Source organism: Fundulus heteroclitus, chromosome 23 (genome assembly GCF_011125445.2).
Source record: "Fundulus heteroclitus isolate FHET01 chromosome 23, MU-UCD_Fhet_4.1, whole genome shotgun sequence".
In the NCBI taxonomy this organism is placed as follows: domain Eukaryota; kingdom Metazoa; phylum Chordata; class Actinopteri; order Cyprinodontiformes; family Fundulidae; genus Fundulus; species Fundulus heteroclitus.
The window spans coordinates 27,368,739-27,394,663 of record NC_046383.1 but is presented as its reverse complement, the minus strand read 5'-3'; the positions used below and the strand labels follow the sequence as shown (position 1 = coordinate 27,394,663).

General features: G+C 39.6%; 2 protein-coding genes across 2 annotated transcripts; one reads left to right on the top strand and one right to left on the bottom strand.

Annotated features, from left to right (window-relative positions):
* The first annotated feature begins 1,726 nt into the window (after positions 1-1,726).
* cdhr2 (cadherin related family member 2) lies at positions 1,727-19,950 on the top strand. The gene is made up of 32 exons (XM_012868563.3): positions 1,727-1,848; positions 1,994-2,080; positions 3,770-3,826; positions 3,955-4,014; positions 4,114-4,253; positions 4,340-4,390; positions 4,475-4,564; positions 4,733-4,822; positions 4,910-5,029; positions 6,391-6,537; positions 6,698-6,773; positions 6,848-6,957; positions 7,121-7,333; positions 7,417-7,566; positions 7,675-7,836; positions 7,920-7,981; positions 8,104-8,347; positions 10,519-10,758; positions 11,469-11,538; positions 11,619-12,203; positions 12,342-12,413; positions 13,628-13,677; positions 13,793-13,947; positions 14,067-14,163; positions 14,281-14,369; positions 16,577-16,645; positions 16,877-17,012; positions 17,131-17,252; positions 17,346-17,459; positions 18,736-18,825; positions 19,050-19,092; positions 19,166-19,950. Exons 3-32 carry the CDS (start codon positions 3,772-3,774, stop codon positions 19,319-19,321), a joined length of 3,858 nt encoding a protein of 1,285 aa, XP_012724017.2. The 5' UTR covers positions 1,727-1,848; positions 1,994-2,080; positions 3,770-3,771; the 3' UTR covers positions 19,322-19,950.
* Positions 19,951-20,087: 137 nt separating this feature from the next.
* LOC105930219 (G protein-regulated inducer of neurite outgrowth 1) lies at positions 20,088-23,858 on the bottom strand. Its single transcript, XM_012868359.3, has 2 exons — positions 23,619-23,858; positions 20,088-23,181 (listed from the first exon to the last, which is right to left on the bottom strand). The coding sequence occupies exon 2, from the start codon at positions 23,149-23,151 to the stop codon at positions 20,992-20,994; it is 2,160 nt and encodes a 719-aa protein (XP_012723813.2). The 5' UTR covers positions 23,152-23,181; positions 23,619-23,858; the 3' UTR covers positions 20,088-20,991.
* Positions 23,859-25,925: the final 2,067 nt, after the last annotated feature.

Genomic DNA, 25,925 nt, shown 5'->3' with positions numbered 1-25,925 from the left:
AATCGGGAAAATTATGTGTTTGCGGTTGGCTCTCTGTTTTATAACTAATCTCTAAGTTTTCTTTGTTGCCACAATAACTAGCATTTATGAATTTACATGACATGTTGGATGGTCACAAGATCAATTAAGGTAATTTCCTTAAAAATGAATATTGAATCTATTATAAAGTTATTTTCCATACATGGGCTACTTTTTTTCCTCTTGTAAAATCAGGTCTGAACTGCAAGTTAGTTTATACACATTTACAAAGTTACTAGCCTTTGATGTTGCATAATTGTACAAACAATATTTTTTTGCCCAGTTTAGACAATCTGAAAATCTGAAGAATTATCACATGACAGTGCATCGTTTCAACATTCTGACATCATCACCGTCCTGTATGTGGGGAATATTGCCTCTCTGTACTTATTTGTTTTACACAAAAATACAGTTTTCCAAAAATCTGTGTGAACTTTAATCAAACAAGTATTTTTTCTTCATCAAATCTATATTCCAAATTTATATTGCTTTAAAAAAGTAGCAAAGTGGCTCACTGGGCAGGGATGTATAGTGTCTGTAAACAGAAATGTTCAGGTTTCTTTACAGATCTAGACTTTGACTAGACCATCAGGATGCTGCAGGGAACATGGGAAATGGGTCCCAATGGGGATGATGTGTTCACTGCTTTAGTTTTCCACCAAACATGTTTATTTTTTTTATATTGGTCATACAATTCAATTATGGTGTCAACTGACCAGTGCCTCATCTTTGATGATGTTTGCTGTTTCCATAATTTTTGACTTTTTTTTTTTTGAGTAGAATTTCTTATGGTTTCTTTTCAACAATGGCTTTTTATGACACTCTTCTCAAAAAGCCACATGGAAGGCACGACTAATAGTTGCCCCGGCAACCGATTTTTCCATTTGAGCTGTGGATCTCTGCAGCTCCACAAACGTCTCGGTTACTTTTATAAATGGCCCATTTTCAGAAGATGGGTAGCTCAGTGCTCTGTAAGATTTTCAAACTTCCCCACAAATTTATCTTTGGCCTGTCAGAGGTGTTCCTTGGTATTCATAATGCAGATTTTCTCTAATGTTCTCCAACAAACCTCTGAGGCCTTTGCACAACAGCTGAATTTACACTGAAATTAAATTACACACGGATGTACTCAGTTTACATATGAAGACATCTGGTTGCACTGCATTGCATTTTGGGATATCAGACTAAAATTGTCTGAAAACAAATGCTCTCCACACTTTTCATAGTTTTATTTGTTAAAAAAAATGATAACCCCCCCCTCTGTGAACTTATTTGCATTGGTTAGTCACTCAAAATGAAAATAAAACACATTGAAGCATGTGGTTCTAAAGTATTATAGCTTATGTGTGCCACTTTGCTACTGAAGACCATTCTGTGTCTCAAAAAAAAAGCTGAGGTCCTGTTGTGTAAGGACAAATATTTGATTATGAGTGAAGCTGGTGAGTACAACAGACCATAATCCTTTGTGTAATGCCCCCTTAATTAGAGAGGGAGGGCAGAAAGGAGCCCTCATTATGACACGGATCCACAGCTTCTGAACAAAACATGGACCTGCTGATTGGGTTGGAAGAGGCGCATTTTAGAAGAGGCTCTGGTTTCATTGGTTCTGCTCAGTAGAAGCAGGCTGTCTGTTGTCTTTACAGTGGGCCCCTTTCAGAGCCTCGTATGGTTTTGGTGCGACACTGGTGACCGACCAGAACTCAGAACCAGGAATGTTCTAGTGGCAAGGCGAGGCAGTCAGTGATGGAGCGAGCACTTTGCTGCACGGACGGCCCTCCTAGTGAATATCTCAGGTTATACAGGCATGACAAGTAGCTATACATGGGTTGGGTATGATAGCTATTTCAAACTTTTTTTTCTATTAATTGACTGTGATTTGATTCTTCCAACCTGACATTGCTAAAACAAGGGAGGGGATCAGGAGCAGATATATTGGTTGCGTGTCTCTCTGCATGTTAATCATTTATGTTTACAGCTCGGACACGATCATAACTGGGAGAAACAAGAGCCAAAGGTCTCGTCCACTCATCACTACGCGGAAGCCCTCTGTGAATCTCGTCAGGTAAGTCGGAGCTCTACACATCAAATCTATTTAAGTTTTTAATGTCAATGTGCTGCTTTTAAACACTTTATGAAACTGTTTTCAACATAAAAACTTATTTATTTTACTTGTGCATATCTAAAACAACTGTATTTTGAATTGATTTATATCTGGGTAATAAATGTACTGTCCTTGGAATGATGAAAAAGAATAGAAGGTTTGGTGCTTAGTGACCTAAAATTAAATTATAGGCCTTCTGCCGCTCGTCCTACCGCAGATACTTTGATAAAATTGTTATTATCCTCAATTCAGGAATGAAAAGAAACTCTTTAATCTGCTATCCGAAGGCAAGAGGAACCGTTCATTAAAAGCTTAAAAGCACTGAATTCTTCATACCAAGTTTCATAACCTGTAAAATTCTAAACTACACGAGTCATGTACAATTTTAAATTTCTTTTTTATTTTATTTTCTACATTGGGTCAGAGGTTGTTTCTTTCCCCACAACAATCTTCTGAATTTATTAGAACCCACCAATAAGTCATTTTCTCTGCAATAAAACCGTCTGAGGGGTTTTAACAATCTGCTCCCTGAAATTTGTTTGGGTCTGGCTGGACATGTGTTTTGCTGCTGATTTTAAACTGTATAAATCAGGGTAACATGATATTTGAGTCCTATACTGTAGAAATTAACTGGACACTGTGACATGACTCAAAAGATTTAAAGTCTATTGTTTTGAAGCCATCAGGTTGGTCCTTTTTGCCACCATTTTGATTTTCTGACTGAAAGGAGAGCATATTTATGACTAATAATAGCTATGGTTTTCTGATTAAACAAAATCAGAATAAGGAATTTGATAACTTAGAAACCCCAAGTGAACACAGATAACCAACTATTTATGTAAAATTTTACTGAGGTCAAAAATCAGGTGATAAGTGGGGTTATTTTCTTATCATGCAATAGGATTTCTGGTTGCAAGAAGACAACGCTATCGCCAATGGGCTAAATTCCAAGATGCTTCCTCATTGCCTTTTCAGACCTATAAGCTACTTATTTTATAATCGTTTTTTATGGTACAGGTCAACATAGTAGCAATACACATTTAAAAAAAAAATCATTTTGACCCCTCATTCTCATGGACATCTTTTTTTGTAGCTATGTGGCTGTCTGGTCCTTGTCTTTATCTAGCCTAGAAAAAATATGATAATATGATTTTTCCATCTACATTTTGCCTAAACTGAGAAAGTCAGGCTTGTCTCGATACTAACCCCAATCACCTACGACCACATTTAGACATCAATAGGCATGTGTATGTGGAAGTATTTTCATCTTCAACCTCAATTTTGTGTTGTTCAGAAAGAAAACAACAAAGCTTTTTTATGCCTGTTCAACAGTGTTATTGTTCTGTATAAATGTGCTCTTATGAAGGACATTAAATTCCAGCTACAATGTTTAATTTATTTTACTCTTTGTTCAAAGAATTCCCCGCTCTACTTCCTGTTACTGAATGTTAGAATCAACATTCACAACCTAGGGATGAAATACTACATTACAGACGTAGAGTAGTACATTTGCTTTCGCTGAACATTCACGTTAGAGTTAAATTCAGCTTGAATGATCCATCAGCTTTATTTCATCTGTCCTGATTTTTAAAGTTTGTCTTGAATGTTGATGAGCATAACAAAATGTTTAATAATTCATGTCATTTGCAGTCATGGGCGGGCTAACAGGATGGCTACTACTGCTGTGCCTTGTCACCGCGGGCAAAGGTGGACTTTATTTTAAATGATTGTTTTTGTAATATTTAAATGTCGCCTTTTATGTTTGTTTTTTTTATTTACATATTTCAATTATTTCTTTACATCCACATTCATTTTGAAATGTTCTCTCTTTGCAGCCAATTTCAGTCCAACGATTACCCAGTTTGTTTTCGAAGTGTGTGAGGATGTTCCCATAGGTATTTACTGATTTTGGGACTTTAAAAAAAGCTTTTGTAATTAACTTTTTAAAGCCATTATTACAAATTTTTGAAATTTTTTTTAAATATTTTTCACAGGTTCACATGCATTCACTATAGAAGCAACAGATCCAGATGGAGATACCTTGACTTATGCAATAAATGGGCCCAATGCTGCATTCTTTGATGTTAATTCAAACACTGGGGTGGTGACTGTGAAAGCTGCCCTAGATAGAGAGGTGGGATGGTTCAGATGAAGAGAGCCTGTACATGATAATAAAGCTTCATTCAAACTGAGCATATATGTTGTATTCATCTGTTTTAGCGTAACATCACAATGTCTGTCGGCGTTACTGTCGGAGATGGTTTTAATCTCGTAAGTTAAACTTAATTTACCACTAATTATTTTTTTACAAATCAGTGCTCTCATTATGTTTACAGTTTGCATCATGTCTTTCAGACACCAGGAACATTAACCATAATATTAAATGATGCCAACGACAACAGCCCTGTATTTCAGAATTCTGCATTTGACGTTTCAGTGCAAGAAGTAAGTAAATAATGTCAAAATATTATTTAGAATTTAAGTTCATTACAGTTTTTCATCCAAGATGATCATATTTTTTATGCCTAGTCTGGCTATTCAGTATTAATCCCGAAGAAAAGTCTGAGAGAATTTTATTTTCCTCTTGATTTGGATGTTTCCCTTTGCTTTCAGAATGTTGCTGTGGGAACGTCACTGTTCATGTTTATAGCGAATGATGATGATGAAGGAAATGCTGGCGCTGTTAGATACTCAATAACTGAGGTACGATTCTGCTGTAAAGCCCATAATTTAGTAATTAATGCATGTCTTTCAAATGCCTCAAAGTCAAATTGTCGTGTTTATTTCCAGGCAGTCCCACCGCAAGGAGCTGAAATGTTTGAAATCGGTGCCATTTCCGGTGAACTGAAATTAAAGGGACAGCTTAATTACGTGCAGCATTCCTTTTATCGGCTCAAGGTCACTGCAAATGTGAGTATGATGTTTTAAGATGAAAAGTAAATGATTTTCAACAATTACAATGAAACTGTTAATTTCTCCAAATGCAATAAATCAAATGCTGCCATAGTTTGTTCTTATATTCGACACACTTTCCCTCTGAAGTTTGCTGTAGCCGGGTTTTGTCAGTTCATTAATGGACAAAGTGAATTACATGACACTGGTGTTAACACTGGACCAAAATAACTTATATTTCTAGATGGTGAATACAATAGAATTTGAAAAATATTGTCAGACTAGTGCTTTTTATATCACTATCTAAAAATTAGATCCATTCTGGTGTTCCACCAAGATTTTAATTGTTCTGTCTTCGCTTTTTACTTTTTCATCAGGTATGTTTAGAAAAGATTGTCAGCCAAAGAGCTTTTAAACTTTTCTTTCTATTGCTGTTCAACTTGATTATGTTCATGTTATGTAATTTCCTGTAAACCCTTCACTTACATAAAATAAACATTTAGCACAAAGTACATTCTAAAGGTTTTCACACCCCACTCTGTCAGTCTACTTCACTGGCACATATGTGATAGATCAGCATAATAGTAGGAGTAAATCTTTTTTACTTTAAATAGAAGTCTGACATAATATCAAATCTGAAACAAATAGCTGCACATTTTCCATCCATCCATCCATCCATCCATCCATCCATCCATCCATCCATCCATACATACATACATACATACATACATACATACATACATACATACATACATACATACATACATACATACTTGTACGTTTTGGTACATTACCCTGCTGAAAAGCTGGACCTCCTTCCCAGTCTCAAATTATTTTGTAGTTTCTAACAAGTTTTCTTTCCATATTTTCCTATATTTAGCTCCATCAATTATCCTATAAAACTGGACCAGCTTCCCTGTTAAAATAGCATCCCTACAGCATCATTATCATTATTGTGTTCAGGGTGATGAGCAATGTTACTTTTATGCCATACATAGCATTCACCTGATTAAATCATCTTCTTGCACAGGGGCACTTTGTCTATAATGGCTGACTTGAATGACAACTGGTTCAATATTTATGGAGTAAAAAAGGTTGAATACAAATGTGCACCTAATGTTTCAGAAAGAAAAACCAAAACAGGCCAAACGTTTCAAGAATAGTTAAACCAGTATAGAATACAGTTATGTTGTTGTCTGTCCAGTGACAAAATGTGGAAAGGTCCAGGGGGAATGAAGACATTTGAAAGGCAGTGTACATTAACAAAACCATCAATTATGTTTTAATTTCTTTGTTTTGATTTAAAGTCAGTTAATCGTTAATAATTCAGCTGTCCTATTTGTCATCGGTCACTCTGCTCTTTCTGTGTCTCATAACAGGACCTTGGAGGCTCTTGTGGTTCTGGGCCACATGTTGTCCAGTCCAGCGATGTTTTCTCCTTCATCACAGTCGTGGATGTCCCAGACCTTGACCCCGTTTTCATCAGTGCTCCGTATATAGGAAGCGTTGAGGAGAATTCCCCTGTGGTGAGTGGCGCTGGTGCTCATTTGTTATTGACTGGTAAACATATGTCCCTCACATATATTTTTGTGAATCTGCTTCAAATTGCCACATTAAAGTGTTTATGTAAATCAGGAAATTCTCTGAGCCTTTTGATGCTATGAATCATATTTTCCCCTTTATCAGGACAAGTCTGTGTTAACAGTGACGGCCATAGATCAGGACAGGGGAATCAATGATAAAATCCTCTACTCCATTCAAGGTAGCTGCAAATACTGTCACACTCTCTTATTTGAAGGGAGACAGGAAGTAATGTGTTTTCTTGTTGTTTTAAAGACTCCACAGCTGATGGCTTATTCAAGATCTCACAGGATGACGGCATCATATCTGTATCATCCGGGATTGACAGAGAAGTCACTGGTGATACAGTAACTCTGACTGTGAAGGTAACAAACCAACAAGAAGATGCAATCTGTTAGCATCTTTTTGACATACATACAGCTCAAATCAGCAGGCCGTCACAGTAGAGTATTAAATCCAGTGACAGCCACAGTGATTAATGAGATGAATGAGAGATTTAACAAGTTGTTGCAACCTGCTTGATTTCAGGCCACTGAGTCTCAAATGAACGTCAACGGACAACCTGCCACCGCAACAGCAACCGTCCAGATCAACATCATTGACGTCAACGACAACCCACCTCAGTTTTACAAGTGCGACATGCCCTCCTCCTGTGTGATTGCAACTCAGTTCACAGGCGAAGTCTTTGAACACTCATTGGGGGCCATTTCCATTAACATGACAGTCAAAGATCCAGACAGAGTGAGACACAAAATCAGTGCATCTGCAGTAAACAGTTAGCTCAGGGTGACAATAAAACTTACAGAGGCTCTTTTATTTTGCAGTTTGTGAAAACTAAACTGAGTTTGGAAGGACCGGATAAAGATGTGTTTTCTGTTTCACCCTCGGTTGCTGGAGCTGAAAGCGTCATTCAGCTTCTTGTCAGCCAGCCTGGAAATCTGGACTTTGAAGAAAAGCAACAAATGATTCTTCAGGTAAAAGAGAACATTGAAGCAGATGATGTCCGTCAGTTTTCATGGATGACGTATGGGTGAACTGGGTCTTGACTTGCGTGATCCAATTCTTCCGCCATGTTAATGTAGATGATCGCCGTAGATGAGGACAAAACCACCTTCCAGGCCACGGCCACAGTTACAATAATCATAAAGGACACCAATGACAACAGCCCCACGTTCCCAAAGGACACATACAAGTTGAATGTGTCTGAACACTCGCATGTTGGGACAGAGGTGGCCCTGGTCACGGTAAGGCCTTCCCCATCTTGATTTTTTTAATCAATTAAATATTGTTCAAATTAAACTAAGGGAGCATCTGCTTTGTTTTCCAGGCAGAAGATCCTGACACAATGGATGCAGGCAAACTCACCTACAGTCTTCTACCACAGAGCATGTATGTCTTTACTTTAGCCTAACTGTATTCATCCTGTTTTGCTGATAGCAACTTTTTACTTTATGTTGTCTCATTGGCTGATGCTAACAACACCACTGAACATTTTTGAATCTGTCTTTCAGACTGGAGTACTTTGATGTTGAAAGCAGCACGGGGAAAGTCTACGTGAAAAATCAGGCTTTGCTGGATCGAGAGCTCAGATCTCTCTTTTCAGCAACTTTGCAGGCCAGAGACACGGATGGCAATCCTGGCACCACGGTGCTGGAGATTACTTTGACGGACATTAATGACCAAACACCAATCATCAACAGAGTGATATACAGAGAGTTCGTAGATGAGGGTAGCCAGATTGCATTCCCTATAGAGGTAAAGACAAAGAGAACGGTATTCTTACAGTGACACTTTGCATTAAGGTCGCAAATCAAACACCTCTTAGCTTATAAGTTAACTTTGTAAAGCCCAATATTCAGTGTACAATAACAGTGGGGAAAACAAGTATGAAATTTCTCAACATTTTAGTCAGAAAATATATTTTTATGCTGGTTTTATTGGCATGAAATTTAAATCAGGTGTGAGTAATAACACAAACAACCCATACGTGCCAAGACTTCAGAACAAATGAATCCATAAATTTAGCTTTTTTTTTTATAAAGTTGAAGGACAAAGGAAGCAATGACTGAATACGTACGGACATTAATTAAGCGTTAATTAATTAAGACCTGTGGAGGAGCCTGCATTGGTAATGTCAACATCATTGTGTCCCCTGGATGGAAAAACTAGAGACATGAATTGTTTAGGTGTAATTTTAACCCACTTTCCCATTACTCTCTTTAAATCTTTAAGACCAAAAGGGAACCTGCTATGCACTCTGATATTCAGTTATTTCCACGCACTTTGAATTGGATTCAAACCGGGTGAATGGCCATTCTTGTAGTTAAATTAGTTTTTTCCATAAAACCAGTTAACCCTTATATTGTCTTCAGATTCATGTAATTGACCAATTTTAAGTTTAAGAGCTCCTCCCAACAATGCAATAACATTCAAATAACAAAGTTTTGGTCTCATCTAGTAAGATTATATCTTCTCAGTGTTTCTCTTCTGGTTATTCATTTGATTCCTCTTTCACTAACCCTTGCAAGGAGTACATGGTAATGGCCGTCTTATTTTAATATTATGTTCCTTCGTGATAATGGTCCCAAAAGTTCTCACTGGACCGTTAAGTAGTTTAGGAATTCACCTGCAACCAATGCCATCAATGAATTCTGCAATAGTAGGTGTGGGAACGTGTTATGAGAGCTCCCTTCCCCACTCATAGCTTCCCATTATGAAGTGTTTCATATCCAATACATTGGTAATGAGAAACCTTTTACTTAGCCATTAATCAGAAATAAACCAGCCACTTGACTTTAAGTGTTAGGAGACTAAGTTCCTATCTAAATACTGACAGAGTATCTTGTTTTCTTTGTTTACAACCCATATTACCTGAGTTGCACCAAAGATATAAACATAACCTATATAAAATAAATTGTTTTCATTTCTTTGTAAGTGTTAGTTAACCTGGGTTGTTAGCAGCATATGGTGTACATATTTTATGTCAAAAGTCCTAGCACTGTACTTACTGAGAAAACAGCTGATGTGTGCAAAGCTCATTTTCTATGCTGTACATAAAAGTCAGTAAGTATGTCAGTTCCAGTTTACACAGTCCAGAGGTATGAAAAACAAATGTCATCCGTTTACTATTTGGATTGTGATTTTGTTTAAATTCAGCTCTGTTAAATTAAAACATCTATTTCATTGTATATTTGAATATGATTTTCAATATAAAAGGTGATTAAACTGCGTAGTTATTTTTACTTTACTACTAGTACATTAATACATTAAAGGTAGGAGGTCAGCGATTTTTCTGTAACTTTACCCAAATCCCTTTTTGGAAAACTGAGCATGCGCAAGACTGTTTGTTTTATCTGAGTTTTTACAGGCCTGCAGCTTTCACAGAGATGTCATTTTAACCCCCTTTTCCTGAATACGTAACGCACTGACTACTGTCAAGTTGAAACAACCATTTCACCCAGTATAACAAAAAATATTTTCTGAACAGGATTACCAGCTATAGCTGTAAATGTTTTTATATCAGTGTGACTCTGGTGAATCAGAACTAAGCAACTGAGGAGAGCCACTACTTTAAATTGATGTTACTTAAAGATTGCATTTGCCAGTTTCAACAGCTGAACTTGATTTCCCAATACATTTTTTTTTAGATCTTAAACAGATATAAGTGGTTTATGAATTCCTTCTATAGCTTCCAGATGTAACAGGTTTCTCAGCATTTGTACTGACAGACAAATTCACAAACTTATGAAGTAATGAATGACATTTTTCATTTCAGATGCAGTTAGCTCAGTGTTTTTGAGTACAATTTGACCTACTTTCATATTTAGTGAGGATTTAAATACATCTCCATGTGGTTCATCTGGGGATTGTCCATAAATCACTGAGAAATGCTACTCTTTAACAGGTACTTTTGTTTTTTTTCCCAGGCCACAGATGGAGATGAAGCTGGTACAGTTAACAGCGAGATTGTGTTCAGTATTAAAGAGAGCGCCCACAGCCACAATTTCAGCATTGACGCAAAAACCGGTATGTTAAAAAACAGCGGGGAACTGGATCGGGAGGTGTTGGATCCAAAACTGAATGGCAGAATAGAGCTGACTGTATTTGCCACTGACAAGGGGACACCCCCACTAAACAGCTCTGTCGAAGTAGTCATCACCGTTGGGGTAGGTCATATTGCCATTCTATGCTCATCTAACTGGGAGGGGTTCTTTCTCAAAAGTATTCACCGCCTTGAACTTTTCCTCATTTTGTCGAGATACACGACTTAATTGCATTTTATTTGATAGAACTTCCCAAAAATAGCACATCATTTGAGAAGTGAAACAAAAAGATTGCAAAATGTTTTACATAAAAATAAAAAAAATGTGATCTGCATTTGTATTTTGACCCCTTTAATACAATACATCTATTTCCTTAAGAGGCCCCCTAACCAGTATATAGTAAAAAGTATGAGAAATGTATTCACACATACACATCCCTATCTATCGTGATAAGGCTTCAGAGGTTCTCTGTCACTATATTCAGATTAGATCATTTTATAAGCTGTTGAGGAAACAGAATGGATATTACAACGTTCAAGAAACTCCATACAGGCCAGTAATAGAGTTGTGGTGATGTTCAAAGTGGGATTTGGCTGTGTTGACTGTGAACTTCAGAAAATACAAATGCATGCCACACTTTTTTGTTGTAAACTGTAAAACATGTTTAATTATCCTCCTACTTCACATTTATGCACTGCTCTGCCTGTGATAAAACTACAATACAGCAATTTTTGTGTTTTCTGCAAGACAAAATGGGAAAATGTTAAATGGGTATGAACACTTTTGAATGGGACAGTACATAAACACTCATGTTTCCTTCTGATGAACCACAGGACATCAATGACAACACCCCTAAGTTCAAAGAAGAGTCTTACAATTTCTCTGTTAAAGAAGGAGAAAAAGGCAAGTATTACAGTCCTAGAAACATTTGGTTCATTCCTAACCGTGCTGCACACTTATAAGCTTTTTATTCCTTCAATCAGGTGCATCTGTGGGTTTTGTTCATGCCAAAGATCTGGATCAAACAACCGAATACAACCGCATTTCCTTCAGTATCATCGACGGAAGCTTTGGCAGCTTCATCGTTCGGTCCACTGCAGATGAGGAGGGATACAGGGGAAACATCATGGTGGACCCAGACATCGAGCTTGACTACGAATCAGCACGCAAGAAGTTCATGTTGCGACTAGAAGCCGCAGATCTGGAGCAGGAGAAAGCCTCAGTGATGGTGGAGGTGCACGTGCTGGATGTGAACGACGAACGGCCAGAGTTCGGGTCAATCTCAGGCATTAGTGTAAAAGAGAACACCACCATTATTGAGCCTGTTGGGAAGTTCATAGCACTCGACAAAGACACCAACCATTCACTAGTCTATGAGCTGGAGTCTGTCAAATGCAGTTGCAATGGTACGGAAAAACCCTGCAGCTGGTTTACCCTTGACCCAAATGGGGATGTTAGAGTCAATCAAAGCGAGACTGTGGATTATGAAGAATGTGACAAGGCGGTGATGGAGGTTCAGGTGGTGGACTTGTATACAGAAAAGGGAGAGAGCAACAGCATTGAACCAGGTCAGAACTTTGTTATTTAAAGAGAATAATATCTCAGTACCAGAAAGTTAAAATGTTAGCCCTAAATTGACCACATATAGCCTGAAAAATCTTTAATAACATATTTTTCTGTTGTGTTTTTATGTTGGATATTTCCAGGAAAAATGGTGATCAACATTGAAGACATAAACGACAACGCTCCACAATTTATTTACTCAGATTCTGTATTGGGTGAGTAACGGTTTGAGAATGAATGCTTAAAAATTGCTGTTTTCAAAATTTCAGAAAGATGGTGAAAATATTGAAATGGGACACACTGAACAAAGAGCACAGAATCAAACGGGAGACGAAAGATTACACTAGACTATTTTATTGTAAAAGAAGACACATAAAGCAATTCATTTCATAATTGGCGTTCAGGGTTTGTTGCCGTAATTCAGAATTCATACTTTTGAATTTCTGACATGCCAGCCTTAAACAGCTGTATCAAAGCAGGTGTGGACAATAATACTACCACCACCATGTTTCAAATAAGGACAATGCCTAATGCTGAAATGTTTCCTTTATATAAAATAACTTTGCTCTTGTCTGTCCAGAGACATTTGTTTCCCCTGCCGACTTGCTCAGTGTTGTTAGTGTTCACATATTGCAAAGAGGGGTGTATGTACTTTTTATTCCTAAGAGTCCATTTATGTGCCGCGACATAGTTACATTTTTGTTTCCTGACTGTCGACTCCGAGCAACGGGCCAGAGTTCTTTAGCTGCTGAGACTTTTGACCTGACTCGGGACCCTGCAACCCTTATTTTTGTTCTTCCAAAGATCATATTTAGTTGAGCTCATCTGAGGAAGTTTTTGACATTGGTGGATAATCTAGTTGTCCGCAGATTAGGACTAACAAAAAATATTGGCCAATCTTTTTTAATTATCCTGCCGACTGCAAATAAAACAAATAATTTTCTTGAATTTAACTTGTCATCAGATGGAGTTATATACTGTTGTATGACAAGCTGTTACTGTTATTGAATTGATATACCACACAAATCATTCATTGAAGTATTGCCTTACATATTTGAACAAAATTAATTTTCCTTTTTTTGGCATGAACCACTAATTATAATTGCACTGACATTTAGCATCAATAACAACTGCCGCTAAGATTTAATAATAATATCAATTGTAATACCAGTTATTAAAATATTTAAATGTTTTATAAGATAAAATATAAAGGAATTATATAAAAATGAGTGGATCGAATAAAAACAACTTAATTACACTTACTCTCCTACCGTAAATTCATACTTGGCTCAACATGAGATGAAAACCAGGATTCATTTATGTAGATGAGTCATAGCTTTGAACATCTGACACAGCAATTAACCCCATTTGGGAAAGAAATACATATAAAAAAACAGAATCCCTCCTTCTTCTCTTCTTGCTGCTTTAGTTGTGGTGTCAGAAAGTGCGAGCAAAGGAACATCAGTTGCTGGAGTCAAAGTGAGTATGGCGGAAAAACAACAACACTTTCTGCAAACTGCTGATGGAAAACTTGTTTCTGAGAAGCCGGCTCTTGTCTCTAAATGCTTAATTGAGCTTCTTTTTCTGCTCCCAGGCTTCAGATCGGGACTCTGGATTAAACAGGCAGATAAATTTTAAAGTGACAGCAGTTCAATTCGAAAACATGGCCACAAACACTACAACCGACATGAGGATACCGTTTGAGGCCGTCACTACACAGCAAGGGGATGACTATGTGGGGATTATTCAGTAAGTGCAGAAAATTGATCATGGACTCCTGCTTCACGAAATAAGTAATTTATTAGTTGCCGATAACTTGGAACCCATGATCTGTTGATTGCTCTACTTGTTTTCTCCTCTTCCCGCAGAACTACCGAAGCGCTTGACCTGACTCTGAAAGGGAAATATTTGGTAACGGCAACTGCAACGGATAGCGGCGGTCTCTCCTCCTCCACTGTCCTGGAGGTGAGGCGCTGAATGCGAATCCATAAACATCAGAGAAACTGCAGACTAACATGAGACATGGTTTCAAAATGAAATTCTTTGTAAACACTTCTGTGTTTTTATTGTTTTATTTTCCAGATTTTTACTATCGACGAAACCTTCAGAACTGATCTTCAGTTCAGAACTCCAGAGCTTGAGGTTCAAAATTCGCTTCCTGAGATCACCAGGTGAATTTTTTCTGTCAATACCATTTTTGAGAAAACTGTGAAAAAGTGTGACGATAGGCCCTTTTCCTTTCGACCTCTAAACACTAGATGGGCTTTCAAAAACCCGCCTAGCTTTTATGCTTGTTGGATTTCACTTTCCCTGGGCTTAATTTAGGAGCAGTAAGGAGATGAGGAGTTTATAAACCTATTTTTGTACCCTTAATTTAAAAAAAAAAAAAATTGTTTTGAGATGTGTTTAGGGGACAAAGTACACCTCCAAACTTCATCTGTGCGGTCAGTTCATCAGGCCAATTTTAATCCTACTCAGAGTTGTCAGGACGGCAGAGACCTGCTGACAGGCTGCTCTCTCCTGGGAGGCTGCAGGGGAAACCCCCTTTGCTGTCGTGTTTAGTCGGCCAGACCGTCTGTGATTTCCCGCAGACCAGATGTGTTACCGCTAAAAAGTGACTATAAAGCATTTACTAGGTTTGAAGAATATCTGCATAAAGCAGATATCAAATGTGAAAACCTTGGCTGGATGTTTTTTGCCGCTTTGAGTTAATTATAAACTGTTTTGTCACAGTTGGGTAATTAGGCTGATACTTTATTTCTAATGATCAAACAGAGTCCTTTCATTTTCCTTGTGTGCAGAAAACACACATTTCCTTAAAACTGACTTTTCATGTAAACCAAACTTGGTGGACTGCAAACTATTTTACTATTTACAAACATCAACCATGGGAATAAAAGAAAAAAAGACACATCAGCTTTCTAGGCGCTGCCGGCGTCTCCCTGTGTCGGTCTAAATCAGATCCCTGGATTTAGAGAGGCTTTCTCAAACCACCCTGTCTGTTTTGTGTGTCTCTGTGTGTGGGCACACCCAGCGTGGACCTGTTCAGCGCATATTCTATAACCTATAAAAATGATTTAGCTATGTTCAAAAGTAAGCAATACTGTACTTAAAAATTGTCCTTGTCATTTTCGCCATTGGCTGAGAAAAAAATTCTACACATAAAGCTCTAAAATTTGCCCTCATTCGGCAAACTGTGGAGCACAGATCAGTCTCGTCTTCCCCGCCCACCTTTATTTTTATTTATCCATACCTACAGGAGTAGAATAGAGTGGAGCCCGGCGGTGAGAAACAGGTTTAGAGGCGGTGTAAAAGGGGCTAAGGAGATGTGGCGCCATCAGTTGCTCCTCCTGTTTCTCCGGAGTCGGGATGAGTGGCAGGATACGGATACAACTTCTCTGCCTTTGGCTGTTAGGCTGCAGTTTGTCCTCGCAACGTCCGATACGTCATTGGGGCTGTTTTACATAAATGGCCCTTAGCAAATGGAAACATGACGATCCTAAAAATCCCTCACCTTGGTTTACCCAGGAAACCAAAGCCTGGGGCATTAAAGGTATACTATGCAACCGGGGTTGATTTTCCAGCGAGGCTCCCCCCAGAGGGCGAAAGTAAAAGTGCACTGTCGTAAAGATCCTCAGCTGTTCTGGTTTCTCCGTCAAGCCAGGCGCGGTTGGTTTGAGCTTAGCAGACAGGCTAACGCAATGAAAAGTGGAAAAAACGGCAGTACAAACAATGACATACACAGTGAAAGATTGAACATCAAGCTTCCCGCAGCGCTATCTTGGCGAGCCGCCGCCTCGCCAGTTTTATTATTATTATTATTATTTATTTTTTTATGTTAGCGAGACGCTACCGCCTCGCCAAGCCGCGGCCGCCGCCGCCGCCGCCTCGCCGAGGCCGCCGCGGTAGCGTCTCGCCAACATAAAAAAAAAAAAAAAATAAATAAAATAAAATAATAATAATAATAATAATAAAACTTGATATGCTTGCATGTTTATTTGACGTTAACACGCGGTTCTTTGTTGTTGCTTTCGCGCGCGCATATAGTGAATGGCAGGGCAAAAACACATGGAGTTCTCGCCGTAAAGCAAGACCGACTCTCGCGGTCTTGCACGAGACTTCTGAGCCTGTGGGTGCGGGCCGAGGGCTCCTGCAATTGCAAGTATGGTATTTCCCCGACAGACCACCAGGGCGGCCGAGAAAACCTTTGTTCGACCTGAAATGACTCATTTAATCATCCAAAATGGTATGGAACACATTAATTAACTGAAAAATGTTGCATAGTATGCCTTTAAATCCTGGGGCTTGTAATGGAAAAGGGGCTAATACAAAAAAATAATCTGCTTTGATACTGTCTTCTCTTCCACAACACTTCAAGGGCACTCACAACCGCCACCAGTGCTGCAGTTGAAGTTGTCGATATAAAACCGGTATCTAGAGCATCAAAGTAAGTTTTTAATATTATGCTTAGTAAAACTGCTGGTTGAAACTTGCAAAAAAAATAAAAGAATAAATAAAATATATGCATTAAAATGCATTTTGCTTTTGTTTTTGATTAATTCTGACCACTAGGCGGTGGCAAAGATTTTAATAATAGGAATGTTAAAGTGAATATATGATAAATAAATCATATTGAATGAAAAAATCTGATCCTGCAAGTCCCTTTTTCTTTTTTAAGGAATGCTGTACAGACTGTCATGCGGGCGTATTTCATCTATCGAAATGGAACAGCTCTCACTCGTCCTGAAGTGGAAAATAAGCTTTCCAATCCTATACATTTTGTTGTTCTAGATGAATTGGGCCTGATTAATATTGTAAGTATGTTCAGTCTCAAGAGTTTGCTTTCCTGAAAGAGATGGTGAAAGTGATAAGCAGCAAGTAAAAATTTTAAGATTTAATCTCTAAAGACAATGCTGATGAATTTCTTTTCAGGGCAGTCCTACTGTCGTTGAAACAGAATCGGATCCTGTGAAATATGTTCTGCTGGGAATGGTGGCAGGCCTCGTCATTGTGCTGGCTGTGCTCACTACCTCGCTTCTCTGCACTCGCAGAAAGTAAGTAAAAAAAGAAAGGATGGGGGAAAAAATTCCAGAACAAATTGTTAACTGTAAAATTGGATTTTAAGGTAATTTATTTTCCCAATATAGCTTCAGAAGGAAGCTGAAAGCAGCGAATGCCATGAAATCTACAACTATGCTGAATTCTGACAACCAGAAAGGGGGTGCTGTGGTGCCTGGTACCAACAAGTATACCATGGAAGGGTGAGGCTATTAACAAGATTAAGAAATATATTCAGATGACCAAAAAACATCTGGAGTCGTTGTGCTTACAGCATGGGGGCCCTATATGGGTTTTGCTGGCTCTGAATGAGCGCGCAAAGTGGAATTTTGGTTTTGGACCCGCTTCAGTTTATGACATACGGGCAAAGCCAACTGGACATGTATGTAGGTCTTACAAGGAGTTTTGACTTTTAAAACACCAGTGGAAATATGCAAAAATAAAATTTTACGGTAGGTTGTGTTGATGTTATAGCAAAAAAAAAAAAAATTAAACTTTTCCCACAGATTTTTAAGAAGGGTATAGGTAATTTTTTGCCATTCATTTTTTTCATTCTTTATGAGAAACAAACTAATAATGGTTGAAAATTGTCTAAATCTGCCGGGGGTACAAGTCATTTTCATTTACTGCATATATGATCAGGTCAATGAATATCAAATACACCTGATTAATATATAGATTTAGTGTTCCTGTCATTAGTGTGCACAAATAATTCCTATATATGCAAAGTCCTTTATTTCCTCTGCTCAGTCCTGGCAGTGGAATAACAAGCCATGTCACTGGGGGATTTTTTAAATCATAAAATCATCTAAAGATCTTCAGACACAGTTGAATGTAACTAGTTGCCACTGCTGACATTAGCATTAGCGCTGCGCTGTCACTAAAATAGCTAAATGTTGTTACAAACTTCTGTTTTTGCTCCAACGCAGAAATTTTCTCAACCACAAATCTTATGATTTTTTTAAATGTATTTATCAGAAGGACAGAAGGACTGTAAGGAAAATCACATCACTGATGGACAATGTCTCCCACCAGCAGGAGAGCTCTTTTAGTGACAGACTGCTGCATCCCAGATGCTCTAAGGAGCGCTCTACTAAAGGATTTCTCTACTAAAGGATTTCTCTACTAAAAATCTTCCAATCTAATTTCTGAAGTTCTAACCAAAATTGTATTTTGCTTGTCACACAACCCTCATAAATACATCAGCTTTATAATTTTTTGATGGATGTGGATGTCATTTGACTGAATCAACATCTTCAGTAAATAGAAAAAAAAAACTATTCAGATCAGATTTGGTTTCAAAATAAAAATGCCAGTATTGTTGAGATTTTATTAATATTTATCAACTTAAATGTTTAATTAAAATGTGATTTTTCCAATGCCTACTAAGTACTACCCTCTATAATTCCTGTTAGCAGAGTGGTTCATATAATTTTTTTACTTTTTTGTCTTTGTTCTGTCATCCGTTATCTGTCACAGTGCCAACCCAGTGCTAAACCTCAACATCGACACAACTATAGCCTTGGACTTGGATTCAAACGAGGAGACCTCAGACTCAGACAAAGTCAGGTGAATAAAAAAAGAAAAAGCTCTATGGCTAGAATATGCACTCCAATCTGTTGCAATCCTGAATTATGAGCTGGGATCGCTTCCAGGTGAACATATTGTCATGGTGTGCATGCTGAGGCCCATTTGGGCAAATCAGTTGGCTTTTTGCTTCCAGCCACAACAAAAGACCACTAAGATACTAAAAACCACAACTTCCTAACGGTTTTCCTCCTGTTCTCCTAAAGCCTCAACTCCCTGGACCTTGAATACGGCAAAGATGATGACAAGGTGAGTGTGCGTCTACCTTTACCTGTGCTCATAGTTGTTAGAATATAGTCTAATTCTGCACAATGTATCACAGAAGGGGATCCTGTGGGACAACGAAGCTGATGAGCCGCCCGTGTATAACGAGCCTCTGGAAGCAGCGCTGGCCCAGCTGGGTCAGAATAAGAAAAACAGCAAAACCAACACTATGGTTGGCGTTAACAACCCAATGTTTGACACAACAGATCTGTAACGCAACCTTTGAAGTGTGTAACATGGATGGAAAACGATCATACAAACCAAATCAAACATAGTTAATGCCTTCTGAGTATGAAAATGCAAATAAATGGGTCCATGCCACAGGGTTGACACAAAATCAATGGCTTTATTTAAACATTTTCAGAAAACAAAAAAAAAATATGTATATATATATAGCTGGATTGGCTTTTGAATCAAATCAAAACATTAGTTGTGGTTTTGGATGTAGGTTCTAAGACATATATGTACCTAGAGCTCCTAGGTTGCCTATTTGATCAGTTTTTCAGTGTTGCAGATGTAGGATGTAGGTAATAGATTCCTACTCAGAAAAGGGTGCAATGGCAGAACAAAATAAGGAATAATTAAATAAATATTAGTAACACGTCTAACTTGTGAGATGCAACCATAAAAGCAGAAACTCTCTTCTAAAAATGCAAATTCCGACAAGCATTGTTTTTTTTTTTTTTTACAGCAAAGCATGCAAAATGTTTTTCGTTGGATATAGAATCACTTTATTTCTGACAATGTCTTAAGAAATGCTGGCTTCGATTTGCCTCAGAATAAACTGGATTGAAACTTAACACGCAATATTGATATTCCTCGCGACTGACGCTACAAAATAAATCCAATTGAAAAGTGAAAATACAAGAATGCAATGTCTCTGTATGTTCGAAATCTTTATTTATTAGTGAGTCAAAATCATTCTCAGCGTTTCCCTGGAGTTTGATCCATTCACTGCGAGGATGCTTTCTGCAAACTGCTGATGAAAAAGTTTATTTTAGTGCTCGCTGACAACCTAATGAATGTATTACATGTGCAATCTGTTAATAAAAGTGGTTTGCTCATATGGGGGCTCATGGTGAATTTTAATCTAAAAACACTAGCACTGCACTGATTTCTGGAATAAACCACACTTGAAATCCATTTTCATAGCGAATTTTACAGCCGAAACACTTTTCATTGCATTTGAATACGGTAATGAGTTCATGGCTAAACATACTCTAAAAACACAAACCTTGTAGATGAAACTATAATATAAGCTGCACAAAAGCCTGGTAAATTTTACACACACACACACACACACACATCAAGATTACTTATATAAGTTTAAATGATCATATATGTCATAAAAATCACCTCTGCACTGACCTGACAGATACAAACCAGATAAAAACTGTCCTCATCTCATTCACCTTCAGTACCGTGAGCCACGAGGAAGGGAAAGCTTGTTGCCATGGCGTCACTTGCCTGAGGTGCAATAAAAAATATCAATAGCTGTAATGACTCACTGGATGACTGAATGGACAGAGGAGGAAAAAAATAAATAAAGCAAAAGCGCAAAACTAACAATGACACTGATGTATCCCACTGGTAACTCTATTAAGGGTGAAAATCTGTTGAAAGTGACGTCACAGAAACTTTTTCTAGTAAAAGAATGACAAAGTGAAATAGTATGGCTGCCTTTTAATGCTCAGTGGCTCAATGTCTGTTAATGCTTTTAAGCTCGCTTGTCTCGTGTGAGCGTGTGATTTGTACTTCACCCTGTCCAACACCAAGCACACGCTGCTGTAAATCAGAGTATCACAGCCACGCAGGTCAGATGGGATTTCATTTCAGCGCGGCTCTTTTTCTCCGGCCAGCTGTTGCGATCCGAGTGTCATTCTGTCATTCGGCAGATTGAGTTTTGGAGCAGCAGTGCGGCTGCTGTACGTTCTCCATCAACAGCCGGAAGGGGTTTCTCCTGCGCCGGCTCGCTTTCCCGTCGTGTTCCCCCTTCTTGCGCGCCCGACGCTTGCTCGAACCTCCACACCCCGCCTCTGAAGGGAGGGGTGAGGCCGATGGGTTGAGCGGAGGTGGGGGAGGCATGGAGGACAGCTGCTTCTGCTTCTGAACCTGTTTTTCAAGGTGTTTCTGGATGGCAGTGCCCAGCACGGCGACTTCCACCACTGCCCCGTAGACATCCCAGGTCATCCCTTTCTCGTCCCAGCTTACCTCCTGCAGTGGTTCCTCGCACTTCTCCTCTTCTTTTTCCTTGGAGTTTATTACTTCCTTTCTCTCCTCCACACTTTCTTTCTTGATTAATTTCTCCTCCTCTTTGAGTACCTCTTTCTTGTTCTCGATCACCTGTTCTCTGATTTCCTCCTCCTTCTCCTCTGGTATCTTCTCTTCAATACTCGTCTCCTTCTTGATCTCAGGAAAAGTGGTGGCGACTGGAGTTCTCGGAGTCATGGGCGCTGTAGCAACGGAGCGAAATTCTACCTGCTGACCCACCTGCAGCTCAGCGTCCTTTGTCTCGGTACCCACTTGTCCACATTTCCCAAGGGAGCTGGGGAAGTAGAAGGCCTGGTCCCCTTCGGGAGGGGTCATGGGGCTGGTGGCCACAGACTGGCACTGCACCACCTCCAAGCTCACTTGTGTTCGGATGCTGTGGCAGCCGAAAGGCGCCGGAGATTCAGGGACAGGAGATTTAGGTACAGAAACATCTTTCAGCTCCACTCGTGCACCTTTTTGTGGCATGACCTCTGAATGATCAGCCTCCGGGCAAACCTTTGGTTTCTTGGGTAGCTTTTGTGGCTGCTTTGGGCTTGAGTTTTCCTGAGCATGATCAGGGGCTACTGTGGAGGCCATTTCCTTTCTTTCCTCAGACTTTATATTGCTGACGTTTTCTTTGTCAGATTCTTCTATTTTCACCATTCCAGTTTCTAGGGTCTGAAAATGTGACTCAGCTTCCTCGTCCCCTTCCTCCTCGTTGTTGCCATGGTGGGTCACCAAGATTGTAATGTCTTGATCCATGCTCCCCATCCTCTGCTGCTTGCATTGCTGAGCACTGTCCTCAAAGGTCACCTGGGAATGTGTTACAGCAACCGCCAGACCACTGGTGGAACTCCCCGCAGATTCATTTGAACCCATCCCGTCAATTATCTCCTTGGACGAGGCACATTTTGTAGATCGCTCCTTTTGTGACTCTTCTGTACACGTTTTTGTGGTGCAGCTCTTTTTTTGACCACTCTCCCTTTGTTCCTCCTTATTTTTTATTTTGTCCTCCCTTTGCGGCGTCCCTTTTCCAACGAGCACTGGGAAAGCCGTGCTCGACGGCGTCTTCGGGGTCATGGGCGATGTGGCAACACAGCAGTACTCCACTTGCTGACCCACCTGGAGCTCTGCATCCTTAGTGCCGGCAGCAGACGCAACAGCAGACGCTCCGTGTTTCCCAAAATTGCTCGGGAAGAAGAAGGAATGGTCTCCCTCGGGCGGGGTCATGGGGCTGGTGGCAGCTGAGCAGCACTGGACCACCTCTAGGCTCACCTGCGTGCGCATGTGTTGCTGCCCAAAAGGGGCAGGAGAGCGCGGGTCAGAGGGGCCAGGGGTCTTTGGCACAGGAACCAGGATGTTCTCAATATTTTTTCCTTTCCCTTTGTCAAGAGCCATGTTTTCACCCTCAGCAGCGCCATTACCTGTGACGTTAGTAGAGACGGTGGCTTTGTTTTGTGTAGCTACAGATTGCAGAATCGCAGACATGGCATCAGGGTGGGCACAGTCCTTAATTGGCTCAGAGACCGATGGGTCAGTGCTCTCAAAATCGACTCCCGAAAGCTCTGGATCTGTGGACGTCAGAGCTTTCTCTCGGTTCTCAGCAGAGCTGGCGTCCGTGTGGAGTGTTGTCTGACAGTCCTCTAAAGTTGTTGACTCTTGACATGTGTATAGGGGACATCCCTCAGCGGCACCGCTGCTGTCTGAGCCTACAGAAAGTCCCTCATTAGCTGTCTTCTCGCCAGCCTGGCGGTCGTCCCTGAGAGCTCGCTTCTCGTCCTTAAGGCTTCCCATTCTATCTCTTCGGTGAGGTGGTAAAATAACCTGCGGGGCATAACACAGCACAGACACACTGTTGGTGCAAACTGTAACCAGAGAGACCAACCCACACACCAGCAGAGGAGAAAACAACGTCTTGCTTTCTTTTTTTTTTCTATTAAAAAGAAACGCATATTCCGTAATATAAAAATAGTGCCATGAAATCACGGTTGCTATTTTATAGAACTATATGGGTTATTTTAGCACAAAATATACTTTTGGTAAACACTATTTAAGCTACTAATGTATCGTGAATTGCTTTCCTACTGTGTGACGCGGATCTAAGCCTTTCACCCTAACAACACATCGGCATCCTCGTATTCAAATTCTATTTTAGTCCACCATCGCTAAACTCTACATACCATGCACAGGAATCCTAAATTTACCAACAGAAAACAAGGATGAGGAAACCGTTGACTAATATGTGCAATGCGTAGACATACCTCAGTGGCAAAGTCGGACCTCTCTGCAACACTTCTTCAGAACTGGGTCAAACATGGCATATATCTCAACCCCCTCAGTGAGACCAACATCTTTCCGTGCATCTCCCTCCCCGGTATGATTGATTTTGATTGCACCGGCTACAGGTTTGTCTCTAGAAGAATCTATCTTAGGCAATCCTCGCTCTTTTAGACTGTGGCTGTGTCTATGGAAAAAAAAAAAAAAAAGAAAGCTTCACATTTCCAGTTTCCCTGGAAACGAGCGTTGAGCTCTGGTAAGCGAGTGGTAATGTAATGACAAAATCTGTGCTCTGCTCTCTAATCATACGTAAAGCACTGTAATTAAGCACAGGTTCTAAGCAGTACATAATAGAAAACGACGAGCAGACAGATAAACTTTTGATCTGGGAGAAGTGGCATTTGCTGGAGAATCACTTTGAAGAAGACGCTTGTGATAAAAAGCTCATGTCGCAGGGATTAAGTGTGAGGACCCATGCAGGAAGGCTAGAGCGTGTTTTTGTGTGTACCTGTCTGAAAGCTCTCAGTGCGACATGAGAAGTTAATGTTAAGAGCATTTCTTTTCTCTGCATTTAAACAATAATTTAATTGCAAAACTCCAGGAAAGGGTAATTTTACACTGAGATTTTGTGGGAGAGGTAAGAACAATTTTAAAGACAGGGAATGTTCTACTACAACCGAATATAATAAAAGAAAGAAGAGGGTTTTTTTCAGTTTAAAGGAGCCTGGAGGAAGCAATGCTGCGCCTCCCACACAGTCAACCACTTCAAAAACCAAGGCTCCTGTTCATCCTGATACCTCTTTCCAACAGTGCTGGGAGAGAAACATTCTTCTTTGTAATTCTGATTAAGGCTTTGTATATATATATATATATATATATATATATTACAATTTTTAATCTACCCCGTCTTGGTCTTACCATTGCTGAGAGCATGGCAGGAACAGCGTGTGCTGGCAGAAGGAGGCTCGCTCTCAATTCGAAGGCTTTAACCAATCACACACCGGCCCTGAGTTCTGTTGCCTAGCGACCATGTAGTATGATGGAGGGAGGTGTGTGGCTGAGCACTAAGGTAGACGGGCTCTGATCACACTCCCATCAGGAGCTATCGGCCCGCCAAAGGCCATCTCCTCAGCGATGTGCCGGTAATGATGACCGTGGTGATTCATTGATGAGTGCTTTTAACGGCGCACAACAAACATGCATCACAGAGCCAGCGCAACGGTTAGCAGCAGCGTTAGAGCCCGCTGCTGCACAGCCTGGGTAGCAAATTTCATGAACCTATGAGAGAAGTTGTTCTTTGTTTATTTGCCAAAAATACATGCACATATTCAAATGTGTTATAAAGCATGAAAATACAGGTAAAAAAAACCTGGAAGAACATACATTTCTTAGAAGATTTCTTCTGGAATGTTAGTTTTGTGAAAAAACACTGCATGTATGATTTTCATCCCCGCACATTATTGGTTGTCTAAGAGTCTAAGAGGATGAGCAAAACAATTGGCCATTCACTTTAAACTGTTCATTTGGTCTCCTTTTTCTGTGCGTACTCCTTGATGGTGTCCGTGGCCTTGTCTGCAGCTTTTCCGATGACAGCCTGAGTCTGCCTGCTGGCTTCTTGTGCAGCTTTAACGAGTCAAAAAAAAAGCAGAGAAAACATACTCAGGAGGTTTAAGACAACATTCTAACAAAGTGAAGGAAGTTTATTATAGACAAAGTTTTATTTCATTCCAGCATTTGTGCACAAAATAAAAACCCTTCATGCATGGTACCTTGTGAAAGTACGGCTAGACCTTAACCTTTTCCACAGGTTATCTTGCAACCACAAACTTTAATGAGATATGAAATGATAGACAGACACAGAGTAGGTCATAAATGTAAAGTGGAGGAATGGGACATGTGGTTTTTAAAAGCATTTTTAAATACAAGTCTGAAAAGTGTGTATTAATGTGAACCCGGGCCAATGCTGTGCAGAACCATAATACACTGCAGTGTGTTTTAATCAATGTGTCTTCCCATATGTGTTCTTACTTTTTTTTTTTGCCCTTTCTTTGCCAGGTTAGATGTAAAGAGAATACACATTTTCAAGTCTTGTAACACATTCTCAAAAGTATTTAAATCTTGACTTTCACTAGGCTGTTCTGACACATACGTATGGTTTAATCTAAACCATTCCACAGTAGCTCTGTATATAGGTTTAGCTTTTTTTTTGTCTTGCTAAAAGTTTAACCTCAACTTCAGTTGCATAGATTTAATCGACTCTGCCTTTTAATTCCCACCTGCTGGAAAAAACT